General features: G+C 37.8%; 1 protein-coding gene and 1 pseudogene across 1 annotated transcript; both read right to left on the bottom strand.

Annotated features, from left to right (window-relative positions):
• Positions 1 to 14,483: 14,483 nt before the first annotated feature.
• On the bottom strand, positions 14,484 to 19,756 carry LOC137950674 (protein YLS7-like). Its single transcript, XM_068797262.1, has 3 exons — positions 18,044 to 19,756; positions 15,797 to 16,077; positions 14,484 to 15,636 (listed from the first exon to the last, which is right to left on the bottom strand). The coding sequence occupies exons 1-3, from the start codon at positions 18,657 to 18,659 to the stop codon at positions 14,839 to 14,841; spliced, it is 1,695 nt and encodes a 564-aa protein (XP_068653363.1). The 5' UTR covers positions 18,660 to 19,756; the 3' UTR covers positions 14,484 to 14,838.
• On the bottom strand, positions 16,971 to 17,059 carry LOC137950958 (U6 spliceosomal RNA; annotated as a pseudogene).

Here is a 19,756-nt window from a genome sequence, read left to right as displayed (position 1 = left end):
AAAGCCTTAGGGATGAGTCAATTATGTGACAAAATATTCAAGGTTGAGTATGGGTGGATGAATACAAAATGTTTTACAACTCAAATATTATCTGTACCTCCCGGTTACACCCAAAAGTTAAACATTAAAAGATATGTTCTACAACAATTGAATAATTGAATATAAATAGAAGATTGACATAACTCAAACACATTTAATTGAGACTCTTTCGTGACTCTTGTAAAACCCTACCATATTAATTATGTCTCTGTAAGACTTCTTGTTGTAAGAGTCATGTAAGACTCTTCTATATTTGCTCTTCGACACTCGCCTACAAGTTGAAGTTTACAACTTCTAACTTCAGCTTGCAATGAAAAGAATTATTGGTCTTCAATCTTCATTGGTTATTTTTTTTTCATAGATGTAAAATCTTCATCTTATGTTTTTCCTATTTCTTGAATATTTTGATCACAACAAAATTACCACAATATGTGGAATAACATACCTCTTATTGTACTTCTCCCCTTCAAGATAGGATAAAAAAGACATAGAGACCCAACTTGGACAAACATAATATGAGAGAAGAAAATCACTCCTAGTTGTATGACAAAACTTCATACACTAATCAAAATGGTTATAGTTTAAAATAGACTTCGCTCAATTTTAAAGGCGTAAGACGACCCAACTTTAAGGCACAACAAATAGACTAATTTTTCAAGGGTAGCACAAACACAAATCACCTTGTTGGTAAAGAATAATGACTCCATTTAAAATGGATGTTAAGCATACTCCTATATTTTTTAGGTAGTGGGTCTAAGAACTGCACTGAAATGATGAAAAACACAAGAAGATAAACTAAAAAAATACTAGAGAAAAACAAATTTAACCAGAAAGAGGTGACTATGCAATACTCATACTTCCAAACGAATCTAGAATATGACCTTTAAAAAAAAACTAGGGGAGACTATAACAGTAGAATTTAATAAATTTGACCAAATATAACTTTTTTTTTGGGGGGGGGGGGGACCACAATTTTTGGAGTTAACGATGCGGAAGATACAGAACTCTTTGAGTTAATTTTAATCAAAACTCTCTTATAAGAAGAGAAGTTTGGATAGAAAACTAGAATTTCTAGGAGAAAAGGAAACTCGATTTACGCTAATGTAAGGAGAGATAATAGGAGATATCTCACAATATAGATCAGAAACACAAACCGTTTGTTGCTTAAGAAACTAGACTTAGAGATTTAATTTGATACCTAATTTGATATACAAAGTTTCTTTATTGAATTTGTTATGACCTCTTTATTTTTTTTTATTTTGTAGCTAGAAGGTTACCAACTCTAATGTGAATATCTCCTTGTATAGATATCAGATTGATATGAAATTTTCTCCTTATGAAATTAGAATTTTATACCTTTCATTAAAGTATAATATTGATTCATAAAATACACTTAGTTTTAGAGAAAAATCTGATATATTTCGGACTTTGTAATTTGGCTGAATTAAGTACTCTCTCTTCTTTGACCAACATGACCATTGACTCTTTCGATATTGATATCTCCCTCTAGAAAAGCTCAAATTGAGAATTGGTTTGATAGGTAAGCAAATAAATTTACAAATCTATCTTTTGACATATAATTCTCCATATAAAGTCTCGTTCTTGATGGCATAAAATGCTTCGAAAGTTGAAGCATTCTATTGTTGCGTGAACCTCACTTGCAATATGATATTTTTCGCTTCAAATATTGATTTCTCTTTTTAGAAAACTTTGATTTCCAAAAAAAATTGAATTAAAAGTAGAGTCGAAAATCTTTTTGTCAATGTATGAAAATTTCAGTATAGAGGTGTGAACGCCAAGAAAACAATGGGTACTGGGACAAGAAAGAAAGAAAAAAGATATAATACGAACCTAAACTACTAGAGATGATATATCATAAAAGGATCATATTATCTTTGTGTGTTGACCAAGTCAACTCACAAAACCCGCTCTAATATCATGTTGAAGTTTTGGAAAAATAAAAAACTTCATTGACTTGATGTAATTTGAGTACAATAAACTTCTATTTATAATAAAGGAAACAAGTAGAGTCCAATTACAATTAAACTATCCTTGTTCTAATTACGCCACATTAAAAGATAAGTCATAGAATAACTAAACAACTAAACATAAATAGAAGACTAATATAGCTAAAACACTTTTAATTGTGACTATTCTGTGAGGCCTCCTCCTATGATACTCCTGTAAGACTCCACCATATTAATTTTGGCTTTGTAAGATGTTAGGGACACCATAGCAGGACGAATCGTCCAAAGGCGACGCGGACGAGTAGGCACAGGAAGCTCAGTAGGATCAGCAACACATGAGCAGCAACAATAATTCGGAAGTATGTTTTGATTCAGCACGTGAACAACAACAGTAATTTAGTGTTTAGTGTTAGCGTGCAGCAGTAATTCAGAATGTGTTTTGATTCAGCATGTGAGCATGTATGTCACTTAAGTGCTAGCATGCAACAACAACATGTATGTATTTTATTTCCTAAGTTTAGTTTGTAAGCCAATGAATGGCAGTGTTGTAAAAAGATGTAAAAAATAGACTCTTGGCCAAATCGTGAATGGCTTAAGAGGAGTTCAAAAAAGGAAAACGGGAAGACATATTCTATCAAATTGCAGGGTCGGTGTTCTCCTCCTCCAAGGAACCCAGGTTTCGGAATCCCTTAGAGCCGAGTTATGCCTTGATTCTCTTTTACGCTCACTCTCTATTCTCGCCTTCATCCAGTAACCTTCACGCTCCTCTCTGTTCTCGTATTCACTCAGTAACAAACATCATAGGTCGACCAGAGGCATCACGTTCCCACAAAGCTGAACCAGAGTTGATCGAAGACCTCCCCTTCAGAAGGGTTACACGGTCCATGGTCAGAGCACCTAACACACTGGTATCAGAGCAGATGATTTTGGGGGAGAGTTCAAACCAGGAAGAGATGTTCAGAAGACTCATGGAAGAAACAGTGGGTCGCTTAGCAACCCTCATGGACAGTCGAATAGCTCAACAAGTCACTTAGCAAGTTGAAGACATTGCAACTCGAGTCTGTGATAGACTCTCAGCAGGCCGCACACCCACTCCGAGAGAAGGGGACAAAGAACCTCTGAACGGGGGACGTCCAAACACTGGCTAGAGCAATGACATCGTCCCAAGGTACACCAAACAGGTTTTCCAGTTTTTAATGGGACAGACGACCCTTTATTGTGGTTATATCGTTGTGAATTTTTTTTTTTCCAATCAACGAACGGCTCAACAAGACAAGGTTGGGTTGGCTGCATTCCATATGCTCGATGAAGCGCAAATGTGGGGACATCAACTTGAATTGGAACATCCAGACATAGAGTGGGAAAAATTTAAGGAATTGTGCACCATATGGTTTGGACCGCCGACTCATAACAATTCATTGGGCGATTTAGTCCTGTTACGCCAAACCGGTAGTGTAGCCCAATACCAACAACAATTCCAAGAGAAATTGGCACGAGCTAGCAAGGTGGTATAGGTAGACCAGCACGTCAGCTTATTCACAGCCGGCCTCATTGAGTCCCTTCGTCTGGAAGTCGAACTCCTTGGGCCCACATATCTGTGTCGAGCAATGAATTTGGCACGCACATTGGAAGCCAAACAGAAATTTCAGAACAGACGGTCAGTCTGGCCAAGGGCAAAGACTAGTTCGACAGTACCTAGCAAAACACAACCATGGAGAACTAATGTTGAGCAGCCATGGAGAACCAATGGTGCTCCCCAGCCCCCTCAGGGTGCTACGGCCCTTACGTCTACAACCCCCTAAATCTGCTCTAGTCACTCCAACCTTTATCCGCAAATTAAACCGGTCTGAAATGGAAGCACGAAGGGCGAAAAAGTTGTGTTATAACCGAGATGAGCAGTATACATTTGGGCACTAGTGCCTGAAATTATTCTGGTTAGAACTCGACATTGAAGAAGAAGAAGAACACTTTGAACTGGAACAACCAAAGGTCGAAGAGCCCACCATTTCCTTGCACGCCATCATTGGGCTTCAGCCACACCAACAATGCAAGTTTCTGCCTTAGTCAATCAGCAACCCCTCCTCAGTTTGGTGGACTCGGGCAGCACTCATAATTTTTTGAGTTTCACCACGGCCAAGTCTTTACAGCTCCCAATTCAACCATGACCAGTACCTTCTGTATCTGTTGCAAATGGGGAACAAGTCCCAACTATGGGGTCAGCAAGATCATGTTTGTGATTGACGATCAACACTTCTTCGCAGAATTTTTTATACCCCCCTTGACAGGGTTCGACATGGTCTTGGGACTTAAGTGGCTTCAAACTTTGGGGCCCATTTTGTGGGACTTTGCAGCCTTGACGATGAGCTTCACTGTTGACCACCAAAAGGTCACCTTCCAAGGCCATACATGTGAAGGGCCAGTCCAATTACATGGGCTGCAGCAACATCCAACAACTGACAACAAGTTCGACAGTTTGCTTGAGTACTTCAAGGACCTCTTTCAGGAACCAGTTTCTCTACCCCCACTACGTCATTGTGACTATAGGATCAGTTTGAAGGCTGGATGGTTGAGCCAATTAATGGGCTTTGATTTTCAAGTGGAACATAAAGCGGGTACTTTGAACAAAGCCTCTGATGCACTCTCTCAGCGCACGGAAGAATAGCTGAAGTTGGCTGCTATCAGTCACCCCACTCCGCTTTTACTCGATTCCATCCGGGAGGCTACCCAGCACCAACCAGATTTACAGACGTTGTTCCATCAGATTGCTGCGGGCACCAAATCAGCACAATAGGCGGTTCAAGACCACCTTATTCTCTATAAACAGCGTATATACTTGCCCTCCACTTCTCCATTGATTGTTGTTGTCGTCTCATCTTATCATGACAACACACACGAGGGACTGAAGAATCTACTTCAGCGCCTTCGGGATGATTTTTATTGGCCAGGGATGAAATCCACCATTGCACAAAATGCGGCTCATTGCTTGGTGTGTCAAAGGAACCAAGCTCAGCATTTGCATCCAGCCAGCGCCTTGCACCCGCTCCATCTTCCCACTCAGGTATGGGCAGACCTTTCCATGGATTTTATTGAAATGCTTCCAAAAGCTTCAGGCAAATCAATTCTATGGGTGGTGGTAGCCCTTCTCACTTGCGACAAATTTTGAAAGCTACTGCACACCACCTCCGGCCCACTCATGCCCGCATGCAACACTATTATGATCAGGGACACCGTGGTGTGCAGTACAATCCGGATGCCTTAGTATGGCTCCGCCTCCATTCTTACTGCCAGAATTTCATTTCAGAGGCCAAAGTCCATCATGTTTTTCACGTCTCCTTACTCAAGCCACTCAAGGGCCCCGCCCCTCCATCTATTCCAGCACTACCGCCAATTGCAGGTCATCTAGATGTTTTCCAGCACTCTTACCCTAACTTTGAGCTTGAGGACAAACTCTTTCTTCCGCAGGGGAGTGATGTTAGGGATACCATAGCAGGACGAGTCGTCCAAAGGCGACGCGGGCGAGTCGACACAGGAAGCTCAGCAGGATCAGCAACACGTGAGCAGCAACAACAATTCGGAAGTATGTTTTGATTCAGCACGTGAATAGCAGCAGTAATTCAATGTTCAGTGTTAGCGTGCAACAATAATTCAGAAGGTGTTTTGATTCAGCACATGAGCATGTATGTCACTTAAGTGCTAGTGTGTAGCAGCAACATGTATGTATTTTATTTCCTAAGTTTAGCTTGTAAGCCAATGAATGACAGCGTTATAAAAAGATGTAAAAAACAGACTCTTGGCCAAATCGTGAATGGCTTAAGAGGAGTTCAGAAAAGGAAAAAGGGAAGACAGATTTTATCAAATTGTAGGGTCGGTGTTCTCCTCCTCCAAGGAACCCAGGTTTCGGACTCCGTTAGAGCCGAGTTATCCCTTGATTCTCTTTCACGCTCACTCTCTGTTCTCGCCTTCATCCAGTAACCTTCATGCTCCTCTCTGTTCTCGTATTCACTCAGTAACAGACATCATAGGTCGACCAGGGGCATCACGTTCCCACAGAGCTGAACCAGAGCTGCTCGAAGACCTCTCCTCCAGAAGGGTTACACGGTCCATGGTCAGAGCACCTAACATAAGACTTATTGCTAAGAGAGTCATTTAAGACACTTCCATATTTGTTCTTTAACAAAAGTAATTTCCACAACCAAACCCCTTCAACTCCATGTGGATTTGTATGGTAACATTGGAGTTGCCAACATTGAAAATATTTTATTTTTGTGATACTTGATGATTATACTATATACGCCTAGACTTTGTTTCTATCATGTAAGAGTGATGCTTGTGAAGAATTTGTAGAATGGGTCACTCAAGTTGAAAATAAAGAGTGACATAATATCATTAGAATTAGGAATGACATACGTGATGAGTTTCTAGGAGAATTTGAAAAATTCTTCAATGAGAAAACATTCAAGCATGAATTTTCAGCATCTAAGACTACAAAAAAAAAAAAAAGTGGCTAAAAGGAAAAATAGGGCTCTTCAAGAGATGAGTCAACCATGCTAAATGAGTTTAATCACCCAAATACTTTTAGGCTAAGGCAATTATCCCTAGCACCTGTATTGTTAATAGAATGTTCTTGAGGCCCTCTTTAAGAAAACTCCTTATGACTTTTGAAGGGTAGAGAACTCAAAATCAAGTATTTTAGAGTGTTTAAATGTAGGTGTTACATTCTAGACATAAAAGATCACTTGGACAAACTAGACTCCAAATCCGTTGAAGGAATTTTCATGGGCTACTCAACAAAGAGTACTCAATAGGGTACTCAATAGAAGAACTCAAACCACAAATAAGTCATCCATGTAAAAAGTAATCCTAGAAAACCATGTCTCATTCTAGACTATAGTGATGATGAAGATGGTCCATGAAGTTCAAGAAAAACAAGTTTAGAAAAGGGTGAAGAAGTTGAAGAATATCCCCATGATCAAGGGTCAATTACGTTAAGAAATGGATCAGGCATTTATTTTTGAGTTGGAACCAAAGACATCAAAGAAGCTCTTAAGAATGTCTACTAAATAGAATCAATCTAGGAAGAGATAACCCAATTCATTAGGAGCAAGGTGTGGGACTTAGTTCCCCTACTAGAAGGTCATAATATCACAGGCACCAAGTTGGTGCTTATGATCAAGCTAGATGAAGCCGATAAGGTAGTTAGAAACAAGACTATATGACTTGCCCGCGGATGCTTTTAGAAAGAAAATATTAACTATAATGTAACATTTGCTCCTATGGCTAGATAAGAACCCATTAGGATCCTACTAGCCTTTGCATGCTGCAAGGATTTCACTCTCTACCAAATGGATGTGAAATCAGCCTTTTTGGATGTGTTGGTAGAGAAGAAAGTTCATGTAGCACAATCCTCTAGCTTAGAGAAGGTCACAAAGTCAAACTATGTATTGAAACTCAAAAAACCCTTGTGTGGACTAAAGCAAACACCTAGAACATGCTATGATAGGGTCAGCCAATTTTTTGATTGACCATGAATTCTCTAGAGGAAAGCGGACACCGATATGTTCATTAAAAATAGGGGATCTCACATCTTTGTAGTCCAAATTTATGTTGATGACATTGTATTTGGATCTACAAATGAATCACTTCGAAAAGAATTTTGGTAGCTAATGCAAAGTGAGCATGATGTGACAATATCAATTAACTAACATGAGTCATACTCCAAGCTAAGTCTTTGATGTTAATGCACCAACTTGAGAGAGAGTTAAGGAATGAGTAAGAATCATCTCAATTTTTTATTATCTTTTATCAGCCCTAAGAAGACAAGCATACTTTTATCATTGTAATTCATTTTGGCTATAAATAAAGAAGAAGGGAGAGCTCATCTTCGTTCACTCTCCTCAAGTTTCCTCTCAACTTTCATCCTCTCTCTTACATCCTAAACTACTCTTCTTCTTTGTTTATTCTTCTTCTCTCCTTCCACTTTCTCTTCTTCTCCTTCTCTCACTTGATTACTTTAGAAGCTTAATAGATTAAGGTCCTAGAATTTAATAGTCATCATCAAAATTTGGTGAAATAAGAATCTTAAGACCCAACAAATAAGATGATTTGATTCCTTCAAACTATTTGTAGATATATCAAATTTGTCGTGTTTTGATCCTTCTAAGTTTGTACTATCCACTTTCTTGTAGGCATGAACACATGCATGTTGCAGTTTATTTCCCTTTAGCTCTAGTGTGAAATCTTGATTTCAAATCTTACCATAGTTTGAGACAGAGGTGTAGTGAAACAAACATTTGAAGAAAAGAAAATTCTTGGAGGTTATGAAAAGAAATCAGATTACACTTAGAGAAGTAAATGGAGTGTAAACATATCTTTTCTGTGTTCAATTTTGTTGAATTTATGGAAAAAAGAAAAACTTCATTGACTTAATGTAATCAGAGTACATGAACCCTTATTTATAATAGAGGAAAGTAATAGAGTCCAATTACAATTAAATTACCCTTATCCCAATTACACCCAAACTCTAACATTTAAAGATAAGTCCTACCATAATTAAATAACTCAACATCAATAAAAGACTAACATAACTAAAACACCTTTAAAATGAAATCTTTTGTGAGATCTCCTTCCATAATAATTGTGGCTCTGTAAGACTTCTTATTGTGAGAGTCATGGAAGACTCTTCCATATTTGCTCTTCAACACTTCCCCTCAAGATAGAGTTTATAACTTCAGCTTGCAATGAAAAGGATTCTTGGTTTTTAATTTTCTTTTACAGAAAAAAATTCTTGACAAATACAATTCTTCATAGATGCAAAAACTTTGTCTTTTGTGCTCCCCCTTTCTTGAATATTTTGGTCACATAAAACTTACCACAACATATGGAATAAAATACATTTTTCTTGTACTTCTTCTTCTACTTCTCCCCCTCAAACTGGGAGGTAATGGTAGTGATCTCAACTTGAACCAAATAACATAGATGTAGTAATAAGTTCTTCCATCACGGTGTCCCAACCTGGGCACCGACTCTCAAAGGTAGAAATGGGTGATAAGTGGGTAATGTCTGTCATTCACAAAACAATGATAAAAGACCCACGAATTCATATAAAAAGTCTCAATGGACTTAAAATACCAATATATATATATATATATATATATATATATATGTATGTATGTATATATATATATATATATATATGTATGTATGTATATATATATATATATGTATATATATATATACATACATACATATATACATATACATACATATATATACATATATATATATATACATACATACATATATATATATATATATATATATATATATATGTATGTATATAAAGGTAAACCAACCGAAGCAACACACAAGAGGTTGGTCCAAAGGGGTATGTGAGAGTCAAATAAAGGATGGTAGGAGAAAGGTTGTCAAATAACCAATGGGTAATGGGTAAAGAGGAAGATAAGATGTTGATGCCACCATGTGCTTTATTTTTCTAAGAAAGGTTCGTTGGGTGAACTCAGGTGGGTCCAATCTGAGACTCGGGTAGAACTAGTGTTGGTTTAATTTTTCCTTACTTAGGAAAAATTAAATCGGTAATAGCTTCTTCTTCCCCGCAACAACAAGTCATCTTCCTCACGGCGTTGAACAGAGCGTCCGACTACCTCCCTGCAACGCTGGCTCCTGAACAACGCGGGATAGAAAAAAAAATACTCGACAGAACATGGAGGAAGACGACCTGGAAAGTTTCCCATAATAAGAAACAACACCGACAATCAAGCAGGAAACCAGAGATGCGCAACGGAGGAGTTTCCAAAAAATCATTGGTGGAGATATCTTCCAACAATTATGCGAGCCAGAGAAGGAAATTCCGAATTCAGTAGAGTTGTCGTCCTCCCTAAGCGGAAACAATCTGGCGCAACGCTAGAAAATTAGTAGTGTCGACAACTGGATAAACAATAGCAGAGACAATAACACAGAGGAGATTAATCTATAACTAGCCAGATCGACAACATAGATAGGTAATAGAAATATTCAGATACGAGTTTCCGAGAAGCCAGTGGTTCGAGATTATCTCTCCGTGATAACAATAGTAACTTTCAAGAAATCAAAGAGTTGACAGCTAAAATAGGCTATTAACCAGCAGAGAGGCAACGATGGACTTCCAGCAGAAAATATTCACGCCAGGGTAGGAAATGAAACCAACAACTGTATGATTGGTAATGGCAGCGAGCAGAGTAATTTCGGGTAGCAACAGAATTCTGATACAGGCAGTAGGATAATAGCTAGACATCAGCGAATGCCATGTAGAGTGCGACCGCGAAAATCTTGCTGACCATCTCAGTCTTTGGGTTGATTTGGATTTTGATGGATGGTGCCATTGAGAAGAAGAAGTTGATTCTCATAATAAAACTCCGTCAATATATAATATGTAATATTAAAATATCAGTATAGAGGTGAAAACATAAAGCAAACAACGGGTATAGGGACTAAAAAAAGGAAGAAACAAAAAAAAAAAATATAGATGCGAACCTAAGCTGCTAGAGATCATAAATCAGAATAGGATCACATTATCTCTGTGAGTTAACCGAGTCAACTCACAGAACTTGCTCTAATACCATGTTAAATTTATGGAAAAGATAAAATTTCATTGACTTATTGTAATCAGAGTACATGAACCCCTATTTATAATAGAGGAAAGTAGTAGAGTCCAATTACAATTAAACTACCCTTGTCCCAATTACACCCAAACTCTAACACTTTAAAATAAGTCCTACCGTAATTAAATAATTCAATATAAATAGAAAACTAACATAACTAAAGCACATTTAAACTGCAAATTTTCTGTGAGACCTCCTTCCATAATAATTGTGGTTCTGTAAGACTTCTTATTGTGAGAGTCATGTAAGACTCTTACATATTTGCTCTTCAACAAATTTGTTTTCTTTTCCAACAATTTTTATGTGCAATAGTTTCTGGAGTAAACCTAAATTTTGTTGTTACTACAAACCTGAGACTTCTGTTTGACTGGGAAATGTAACAGTTGTATGAACCAGGAAGAATCTGTTCAAAATACCAAAGTATCAATGGGAAGAAACAAACACTAACTAATAAACAGTGTTGTGTCAAATAGATACCTTCAATGGCTACATCAAAATTTTCAAATAGTAACATGCCAGCTACCTTAAATTTCTTTACTCGATTGATATTTCACCGAATAAAGATACAAAAGATAACGGTGGTTGAAATATTTGGATAATCCACATAAGATTCTTGGAATCCCTAACATGCAATCCCTTGGAATTCGATTTTTTTTTTTTTTGGTAACTCCTTGTCTACGTTTTACCAGGGGATCTTTCATAGACCAACCCAATATCAGGGGTGAGGCAATTGAAAAACCAACTTCCCTAAGTGAACTATATGAGCTGCTCTCTGCTTCTCATTCTTTGTCAACATCCTCAATTTCTTCATTCTCGGGCATACCTCGAAGGTAAAGAACATTGTTGCATCTGCAGCCAAATTCAGAGCATATTGGATACAAAATATAAAGAACATAGAGAGTTCCAACTCATGAAAGCAAATTTCCTGGCCTTAACAATCTCCACCTTACAAATGGTAGATAACTAAGATGACATTGACTAGCCTGCAACTATCCAACATTATAAAAAATATGTTCATAAACGACTTTTTAAAAAAAAAAACGATGAATTCTTGAAGGACCAAAAGGACGAAAGCAGCAAACAAGGCTGACGGAGGGGAGAGCATGACAATGAGAGATTAATGACATACCCCATTCTTAGCTAATTTGTCGATGAACCATCGGCACTATTGTTTATATAAGAGCTGCTACAAACAAAAGGTAGCAGCAAAATTACATATCTCACAAAAAAAACTTACCTGTGCCTCCAAGAAAACTTACCTTGTTCCTCAACACTTATAACTCCCATAACTTGATAAATACAACTCAAAATAACCTGAAAATTGAACTTTATACTTGTAATAAAGTAACCGTGATACTTTCACATGAATTTTGACATTCCCCCTCAAGTTTGCGTATATATCAAGAGCCTAGCTTGTTACAAATTGTCCCAAATATATTACCAAGCTGATCAACAAACTTGAAAAAAGGATGAAAAATAGAAGAATAGAAGGAAGAAGAATAAAAAGGGAAAAGAGAATAGAGAAGTATGAGATTAGGTCTGAAATTTTGACTCCCTCTGCTTTTTATTGATAACTCAAATCACTTGAGTACAAACAACATACTTGCCTCTAATCGCTTTAAACACCATAACTTCCTAATTACATATCAAAATGACAAGTAATTTGAAACATAGACATATAACTAATATCCAATCTAACAACACAACTACAGATTAATACAATATAGATAAAATGACCACAATGTTCTTACTTGATATTTTAACATTCCCCCTTAAACTGGAGCATAAATGTCAAGAAACCCCACTTGTTAGAAAACATATCGAACTCATGTTTACCCAATGCTTTGGTAAAGATATTACCAAGTTGGTCCCATGATCGAGCATATGGAGTAAGACTGCATCTCTAATAAAGTGGCAATCAATTTATATATATTTAATTCGTTCATAAAACACTAGATTAATTACAAGAAAAATAGTTGTCTAGTCATCACAATACATAGTAATGAATTTTGCAATATGTAGATTCAACTCCTGGTGAACATATTTGACCCACATCAACTCACATAAGCCATTGCTCTGTACTCGGCTTATGCACTTGAGTGAGCTACTACATTTTTCTTTTTGCTTTTTGCTCTTCCAACTGACCAAATTTTCACCTAAAAATACACAACACCTAATAGTAGACTTTCTATCCTGGTTTGACCCTACATAATCTGCATCTGAAAAAGGCCTCTATCTACAAATGATGATGAGGCTCAAACAATAACGTTTTTCCAGGTGATCCTTTTAAATACTTTAAAATCCTTTATGCAGCTTCCAAATGTACTTTAAGCTGACAATCCATTAACTAACTCACCACATGCACAACAAATGATATATCGGGACGTGTGACAGTAGCATAAATTAGTTTACCAACCAATCTCTGCTACACTATTTTATCTCTAAGTTCATCATTGTCCCCTTTATAAAAATCATTTCCAACTTCCATTGGAGTCTCAACAAGCTTAACTCTGAGTAACTCATACTCCTATAAGATATCAATAACATATTTCTTTTGGGTTAAAACAACTTCAGCCTTACCACGAGCAACTTCTATCCCAGGGAAATATATCTAGGCAAATCCATATCTTTGGTTTGAAAAGGTTTAGCCAAATGTTTTTTACCTCTTTTCTTTATTGTCATTTTTTAACACAATAATATCATCTACATAGACAAGCAACACAACTCTAGATGGTCTTTTTCATAACAAATAAAGAGTGATCAAAATGACTTCTAGAAAAGCCAAAAGACATAACTACCCTACTAAATTTATCAAACCACACTCGAGGCCTTTGTTGAATCCTTAGAGTGCCTTCTTCAACCTGCATACTTTCCCAGTCTTCCTTTGAGCAACATACCCAAGAGATTCCTCCATATATACTTCCTCTTTTAGATGACCATACAGGAAGAATTTTTAATATCTAGCTTAAACGACCATCTTTTAGTAACAGCCACTAATACAAGGATCCGCACGGAAATTTCAAGCACAACTATATGATAAGGCTAGGCATTCTCTTTTGCTACTAGTCTTGCTTTATATCTGTATTTCTTTGCATCATATTAGATAAATTAATTTGTATAAAAAATTAAATTATTTTCACCTTTCATAATCGAAGCATCCACCATGGAAATAACAAATTTTACGGGTTATACTTGTAGTTGATTGCAATTTGGCACTTTGACATGGAAAGGTTAGTTATCAACTTCTCTCTTTCATGGAAGAGAAAAGTTGAAAATTGAAATAATTGACTACTATGCTATCAAATATTAGTTCCTTCATGACCTTGGTTCAGGCTAAAGACTTTCTTGATGTCATTGATGCTGTAAATAGCAAACTTTCCTTAACAAATCATATCTGAAGTCCATGAATTTTGTTCCAGGGGTTAATGCAGACAAAATGATGTCTTAGTAAATTTCATTTTCCCCTGTTAGTGCTACTCTCAGTGGCAGAAAAAAAAAAAAAAACTGGGTTAATACAGATACAATAATGTCTTAGTAAATCTCATTTTTCCCTGTTAGTACTTCATCAAAAACATCAAATTTAGGTCGTGACAACTACAAAGTTGGTTTGGATTCATCTGTTAGTTTGTTTTATACTTGGTTGCTCTGGTTGTTTGTGATAATCTCAGTGCCTAGACTCTAACAAAATTCATATTGATTATTCTTTCTTCATAGAGAAAGTTGATATTGGTGTCTTACAAACTCAAGCCATTATCTAGAACATTTGCTCAGGAACACTTAAAAATTAAATCATAGAAAAGATCACACCGCTTAAGGCAGTCTGATTCCATTCTTCATTGATTTCCCCAAGTTAAATACGAAAATCATACACATTCTACCAAATTTGATTAAATAAAATGAGTGGTCGGTTTTCGTATCTTTTCCTCTTTCAATAAATTAGATCTTGTCAAGTATAGTTTACATTTTCCAGCTAATAATCTCTATCTGCCATCTCAGTAAGAACCGAAACTAACTCTGCTATCCCACAGCCTGGGGAGGCATTTCCATTCCATTCAAATCTGGATCTCCGCTTGGTTTCTAGATGGCTCCTCATTAGAAACCCAGTATATAACACCAACAGTCCTGCCTACTGGTCGTGGAGTTGGACTTCAAAACTAGGTAAAATCGCAGATGAGCTATTGTGCTCCCTCGAATTCTCTCCGTATGATCTCAAGTACAAGCTCGTTCCATGTATCAACAGGACCAGGCATGCACCAATGTAAGCAATCCTGTGGCGGAGGCTCACCATTTGGGCCCCTCTGTGTCTTCTTGTTTGGATCGGGGTTCCGATAGGGTCCGGGATGGCCATCATGACGGAAGCCAAAGGCTTCTGTAATGTCCATTAGCCTCAACTTCGACTTATTGGTGGCTTTTCCAACTGCATTCTCAAAACCCATAACCTGTTTTGCATGCATTATGTCAGTGAACTCATTCTTGACCAGTTCTCCTTCACCTGCTGGTTGAACCTTCCCCGTGCAGGACCCACCTGTGTTCCAGGCACCACCCTCGTAATGGTCAGGGGAGAAGGAACGGACAATGGTGAGACCTGTATAATTTGGGTGAGTAGCCATGGCTGTGAGAATGGTTTCCACTGATATACCAAAGGCTTCAATATTATTAACTTTCTTTTGGCGGGTTTTATCAGGCCACCACAGCTGCCCACCTACAATCTCGTTCTCCAGAATATAGACTGATTGTTTGGCAAACCAATGGCCAGAAGAGAGAACCACCACATCGAATCTTGGAATGAACTCCATGAAGCCTTCATCTGGAGCATCAAGGTGGAGCTTGGTAACTCCTTGGGGAGCCCACTGAAATGCTTCATCCGTTTGGTGAACTAGCCATGACGACCATATTCGAACAATGCTCACAGAAGTTGATTTGAAGTACCAGCGCTGCATTCTGCGGTTGCCCCGGTTTTTTGGTGCTTCCACCTAAAAGATCGAGTACATGATTACATCAGCTTTCAAACTGAAAAAGTCGAGTCCTTATTAACACCATTCACACTACTGAAGAACCACCAATAAAAAATAAAAAAAATAAAAAATAAAAACAAGCAGACAACATGAAAAATGAAGAATTGAGGAAACTTGCCTGCCATAAAATACAGATCAAGGATTCCATCTGATTGCGTGCAACAGAATCACCAATAAATGCAAGAGTTTTTCCTCTCATCAGTTCCAAGAACTTCCTTGCATCAAATCGTGGAAGATCACACTGAGCAGGTCTCCATCTCCAGTTCTCATAGTCTTTATCCGGTCTCCCATTGCCTTGGCAATTCTGCATTTGTGTTAGAACTGGACAGGAGTTGTTTGTGTACAGGGGCCCAACTTGATCATAGAACCATTTTCCATGAAAAAGATCACAGCTCTCCACTGACAAGAGAAGATATGGAGTAACATCAGATATCTAGGAAAAATATTTAACTAATTCAGATAAAAAAGTAAAGCCTAATGTTGGACAAGTAAGAGAGCAAAATCATCTCTCGAGAATCATAATTGTTGGAAGATATGGTGGACTGCAATTTTATATGAGAAGATCATATACACCATTTGCAGCAAGCTAGGCATTCATTATGTTGTTTCACCCCCAGATTGAGGGGGAGTGTTGGAAGTGGGCCCAATCCCACACAACCAAGGAAGGCCCACACATCCAAGAAGTGTGGAAGATGGACTCAAGGCCCATAGGTCTACACAGTGATGATAGGATGGTAAATAAAGAGTCATCTCTTAGAGATGGCGTTAATATATTTAGTTTAAGTTCCAAGGGTATTATTGTAATATTGTAATTTTATCAATTTATAAATTGAGCTTTAGGAGAAGATTTAGGATATAGTCCATAACCTCTTCGTCCTCCTGTTTTCTTCCAATTGGTGTCTCTCTCTTTTTCTCCATGAGCTAAAGCCATGGAGTCCTGAAAATCAACACGATATTAGAGCAAGTACTCATATGTGAGCCTCCACCCAAATTATCCACATGTAAGAGCCTAAAGGGCCTACACTTGAGGAAGAGTGTTAAAGAATAGTCCCACATGGATTAGTGAGAAAAAACATGTTAAGTTTATTAGTTGGGAAAAAAGTTTTATAACTAATCATTTTGGGATAGGTTTTGACCCAACTTCACAATAATTAACTTCATAACTCCACAAGAAGTGGATACATAAGGTTCAGGATACTAAGAATCAGCAAAGAAAATGTCCTTCACATACCATATGAAACATTGTCATGATGTGGCATCTACACATAAAATGGTGATCCATCTTTTTCTTTATAAAGATTTTTTTTTTGTCATCCTTTTGCAGGGGCCATGCTAATCTTCTCTATATCGTTCCAATTTTATCGGATGTCTCCAAAGAGACATCAATAAACGTATCTAGCTGAAGTTAACAGGGTAAATGTTGTGTAACTTTTTCCTGCATTTGTTTAGGAGGACATGATAATGTCACACTTATCCAACACTTGGGTCTAAAGTCAAAGTAATCAGGAGTCAGGACAGTGTAAATGAATATTAGCTAATTACTGGTGCTATTTATTCCTCAACCCCAGTTTTCGTAGATCAACTGCTTATTTGCATGAGGCACCATTTGCTTGTTGTGAATAGAGGGACTACAGTCATACAGGAGCAATCAGGTTGTTAAGCTGCCTTTTTTTTAACGTTAATCAGGTTTAGAGTTTTGGGCTGAATATTCACTATCTTGCCTGAAATCTGGAAGATTATCCTCCCTAAAATAAAGCATTGCAGTATGGACAGAGATTTCCAAATGGACATAGTAAATGATTCTTCTCGGGCTCAAGTGAGAGATTTATTTTCAGCAATAAATGGTCCTCCCTAAAATATAGCATTGCAGTATGCACAGAGATTTCCAAATGGACATAGTAAATGATTCTTCTCAAGCTCAAGTTAGAGATTTATTTTCAGCAATAAATGGAGGAAACAACAAAAACTACCAACAGATAAAAAGTAGAATTAATGCTAACACGAACCAAATAATTAAAAAGACAAAATGAATCCTCTAATTCCAAAATTGGAAGTTGATCATACATCAGTAATATATGGAATGTATAGATGGCCCAGAGACCAATCACCTTACTTTTTGGTCTCATCAAAACAAAATCCCAAATAGCACCAGATAAAGTGGTTCGAACATTAATTCCAAAAGAAAACGGCATCTTTGCAACGACTTCACCAAGAAGGCTACCATATCAGAAAGGGTTCGCTTGATTCATAAGAGATTAAAGATACTCATCAAATAAAACCGCATACAATCTTATGCATCAACCGTTTTATTTAAGTTTAGGTTTGGAGGGAGGGACAAATAATTAGAATGGAAAGAGAAGAATACCTGAATCAACAATAGTTTTTTTAGTTTGATTTTGTGGAGTTGAAGCAGGAGCAGTTGCGTTCACGACGGAACCCAGAGAAGACTTGAGAAAACTATTCGACGGAACTGTAGTGGAATTATTTAAGGAAACCTTATCATCCTCCACTGTCCCGATACCATCAGTCGAATCAGACCGATCACTGGCCTCTGGCTTCAGAGGTGAATTCTTCATAAGATTATGCTGATTACCAGGATTCACTTGCGGGCCTGAATCAATCTCCCAGGCCTCGGAACTATTCGGGGAATCGGACAGACCAGGAGGCCGCTCCGCTTTTAGCTCAACAGATGATGGAGAAGGTACCCGTTCCAAACCACCTGTTCTACCAGACCTTTTCTCAATGATCGCATCGTGTTCTTCGTTTCCTAGAGATTTGTCACTGTGAAACACATTCCTGCTCTGGTTGCCATCAAGGAAAATCACTTCCAATTTACTTGAGTGCTCATTGGGATTAGAAATCAAAACCCAGGAAGCCAGAACAAGGAACAAAGCGAGTACCCCTACTGTGACTACAATAGAAGAAATAGACCTCGACATGGGAAAGATGACGGATAACGATTTAGGGGAACCCAAAGTCATGGCTTGGGGTTGGGCTCCAGTAAATTTACAGCATAAAAAAAAAAAAAAGAATTTGCAGATAACAGGACTCTTTTATGCTACATAGTAATACAAAAGTAGTTTTATTGAGATAAGCCTCCAATCGAGAATAGAGACTCTGGAGCTAACAAAAACAAAAAAAATCTCGAGAAATGTTCAGATGCGTGTGCAAGAACAAATACAACAAAAGAGCAAAATAGTGTAACTCAGTCACAGGAAATGGTACATCTCACAGCGTAAGAACTACCGGCAGAGACTCAAAAACGATATATCTGGAAGTCGTCGGATCTATTAAACTCTCCATACAAACAGTAGTTTAAAATCCCCAAGAAACTTTAGTTGTCGAAGCCTACAGATCTCTTCAGAGCAAGGAAAAGAGAAGAATAAATACATAAAATAAACAAAGATGTCGCAACAATTTGCTTTCAAACGGGTAAAATCCAGCAGAAAAATGGACGACACGAGAAAAGGATTACTTCCAGAAATCCTAACCCTGTTCGCATTTCGATACGCAACAAAAAAGTTCACCAAAAGCCTGCAGAAATCGGCAGTTTCAGGATGCCGGTAAAAAATTTCCGCAGCAGCATCACAGGGACCTGCAAAACTTCCCAACTAATACTCAACCATGCCCAAAACCAATTCCCTCGCCTCAACCCTCTCGTGCATCCGAACCTTTGAAGTAAACAGAACCCGCTGAGCTAGCAATTTCCAGTCACCCGATTCAAATCCAAAAATTCAAGCAACACGGCCTACCAAAAAGAGAATCAACGACCATCCTCAGCACTCCAAGACAAAAACACTTAATTCCCCACGAAACCTCAAACCAGTTGAAAAAATTCAAAGTTTCTGTAAGAAATCAGCTTGTCGAGCAATCTAATCGCAACAACCGCGCACAAAACCTATAGAACTAGAGGGGATGAGGGCTCCGCCATTAAAGGGTCTTCCCAGGATGGGCTCTCCTAGAGAAGGAGGGGCTTCCGTCATTGAAAATCCCGGAAACGAAGGAGGAGCCTTCAGACGCCGCCACAGTTAACCCTCGATGAAAACAATGGCGTGCATTTATTGCGCTTTTACTTTGA

Source organism: Aristolochia californica, unplaced genomic scaffold, assembly GCF_029961685.1.
Source record: "Aristolochia californica isolate CCGP_79_NKW_82.1479 unplaced genomic scaffold, dmAriCali1.0.hap1 SCAF_14, whole genome shotgun sequence".
NCBI classification, from domain to species: Eukaryota; Viridiplantae; Streptophyta; class Magnoliopsida; order Piperales; family Aristolochiaceae; genus Aristolochia; species Aristolochia californica.
This window is presented reverse-complemented; position numbering and strand designations above follow the sequence as displayed.

What these genes read in the sequence shown, in the direction of transcription:
- LOC137950674 (XM_068797262.1), bottom strand. Translation starts at nt 18,659, where the DNA reads ATGACTTTGGGTTCCCCTAAATCGTTATCCGTCATCTTTCCCATGTCG. An exon ending in AAAAACTATTGTTGATTCAG is followed by an intron (nt 16,078 to 18,043) that starts GTATTCTTCTCT and finishes TTCTCTTGTCAG; the next exon opens with TGGAGAGCTGTGATCTTTTT. An exon ending in TGATCTGTATTTTATGGCAG is followed by an intron (nt 15,637 to 15,796) that starts GCAAGTTTCCTC and finishes TCGATCTTTTAG; the next exon opens with GTGGAAGCACCAAAAAACCG.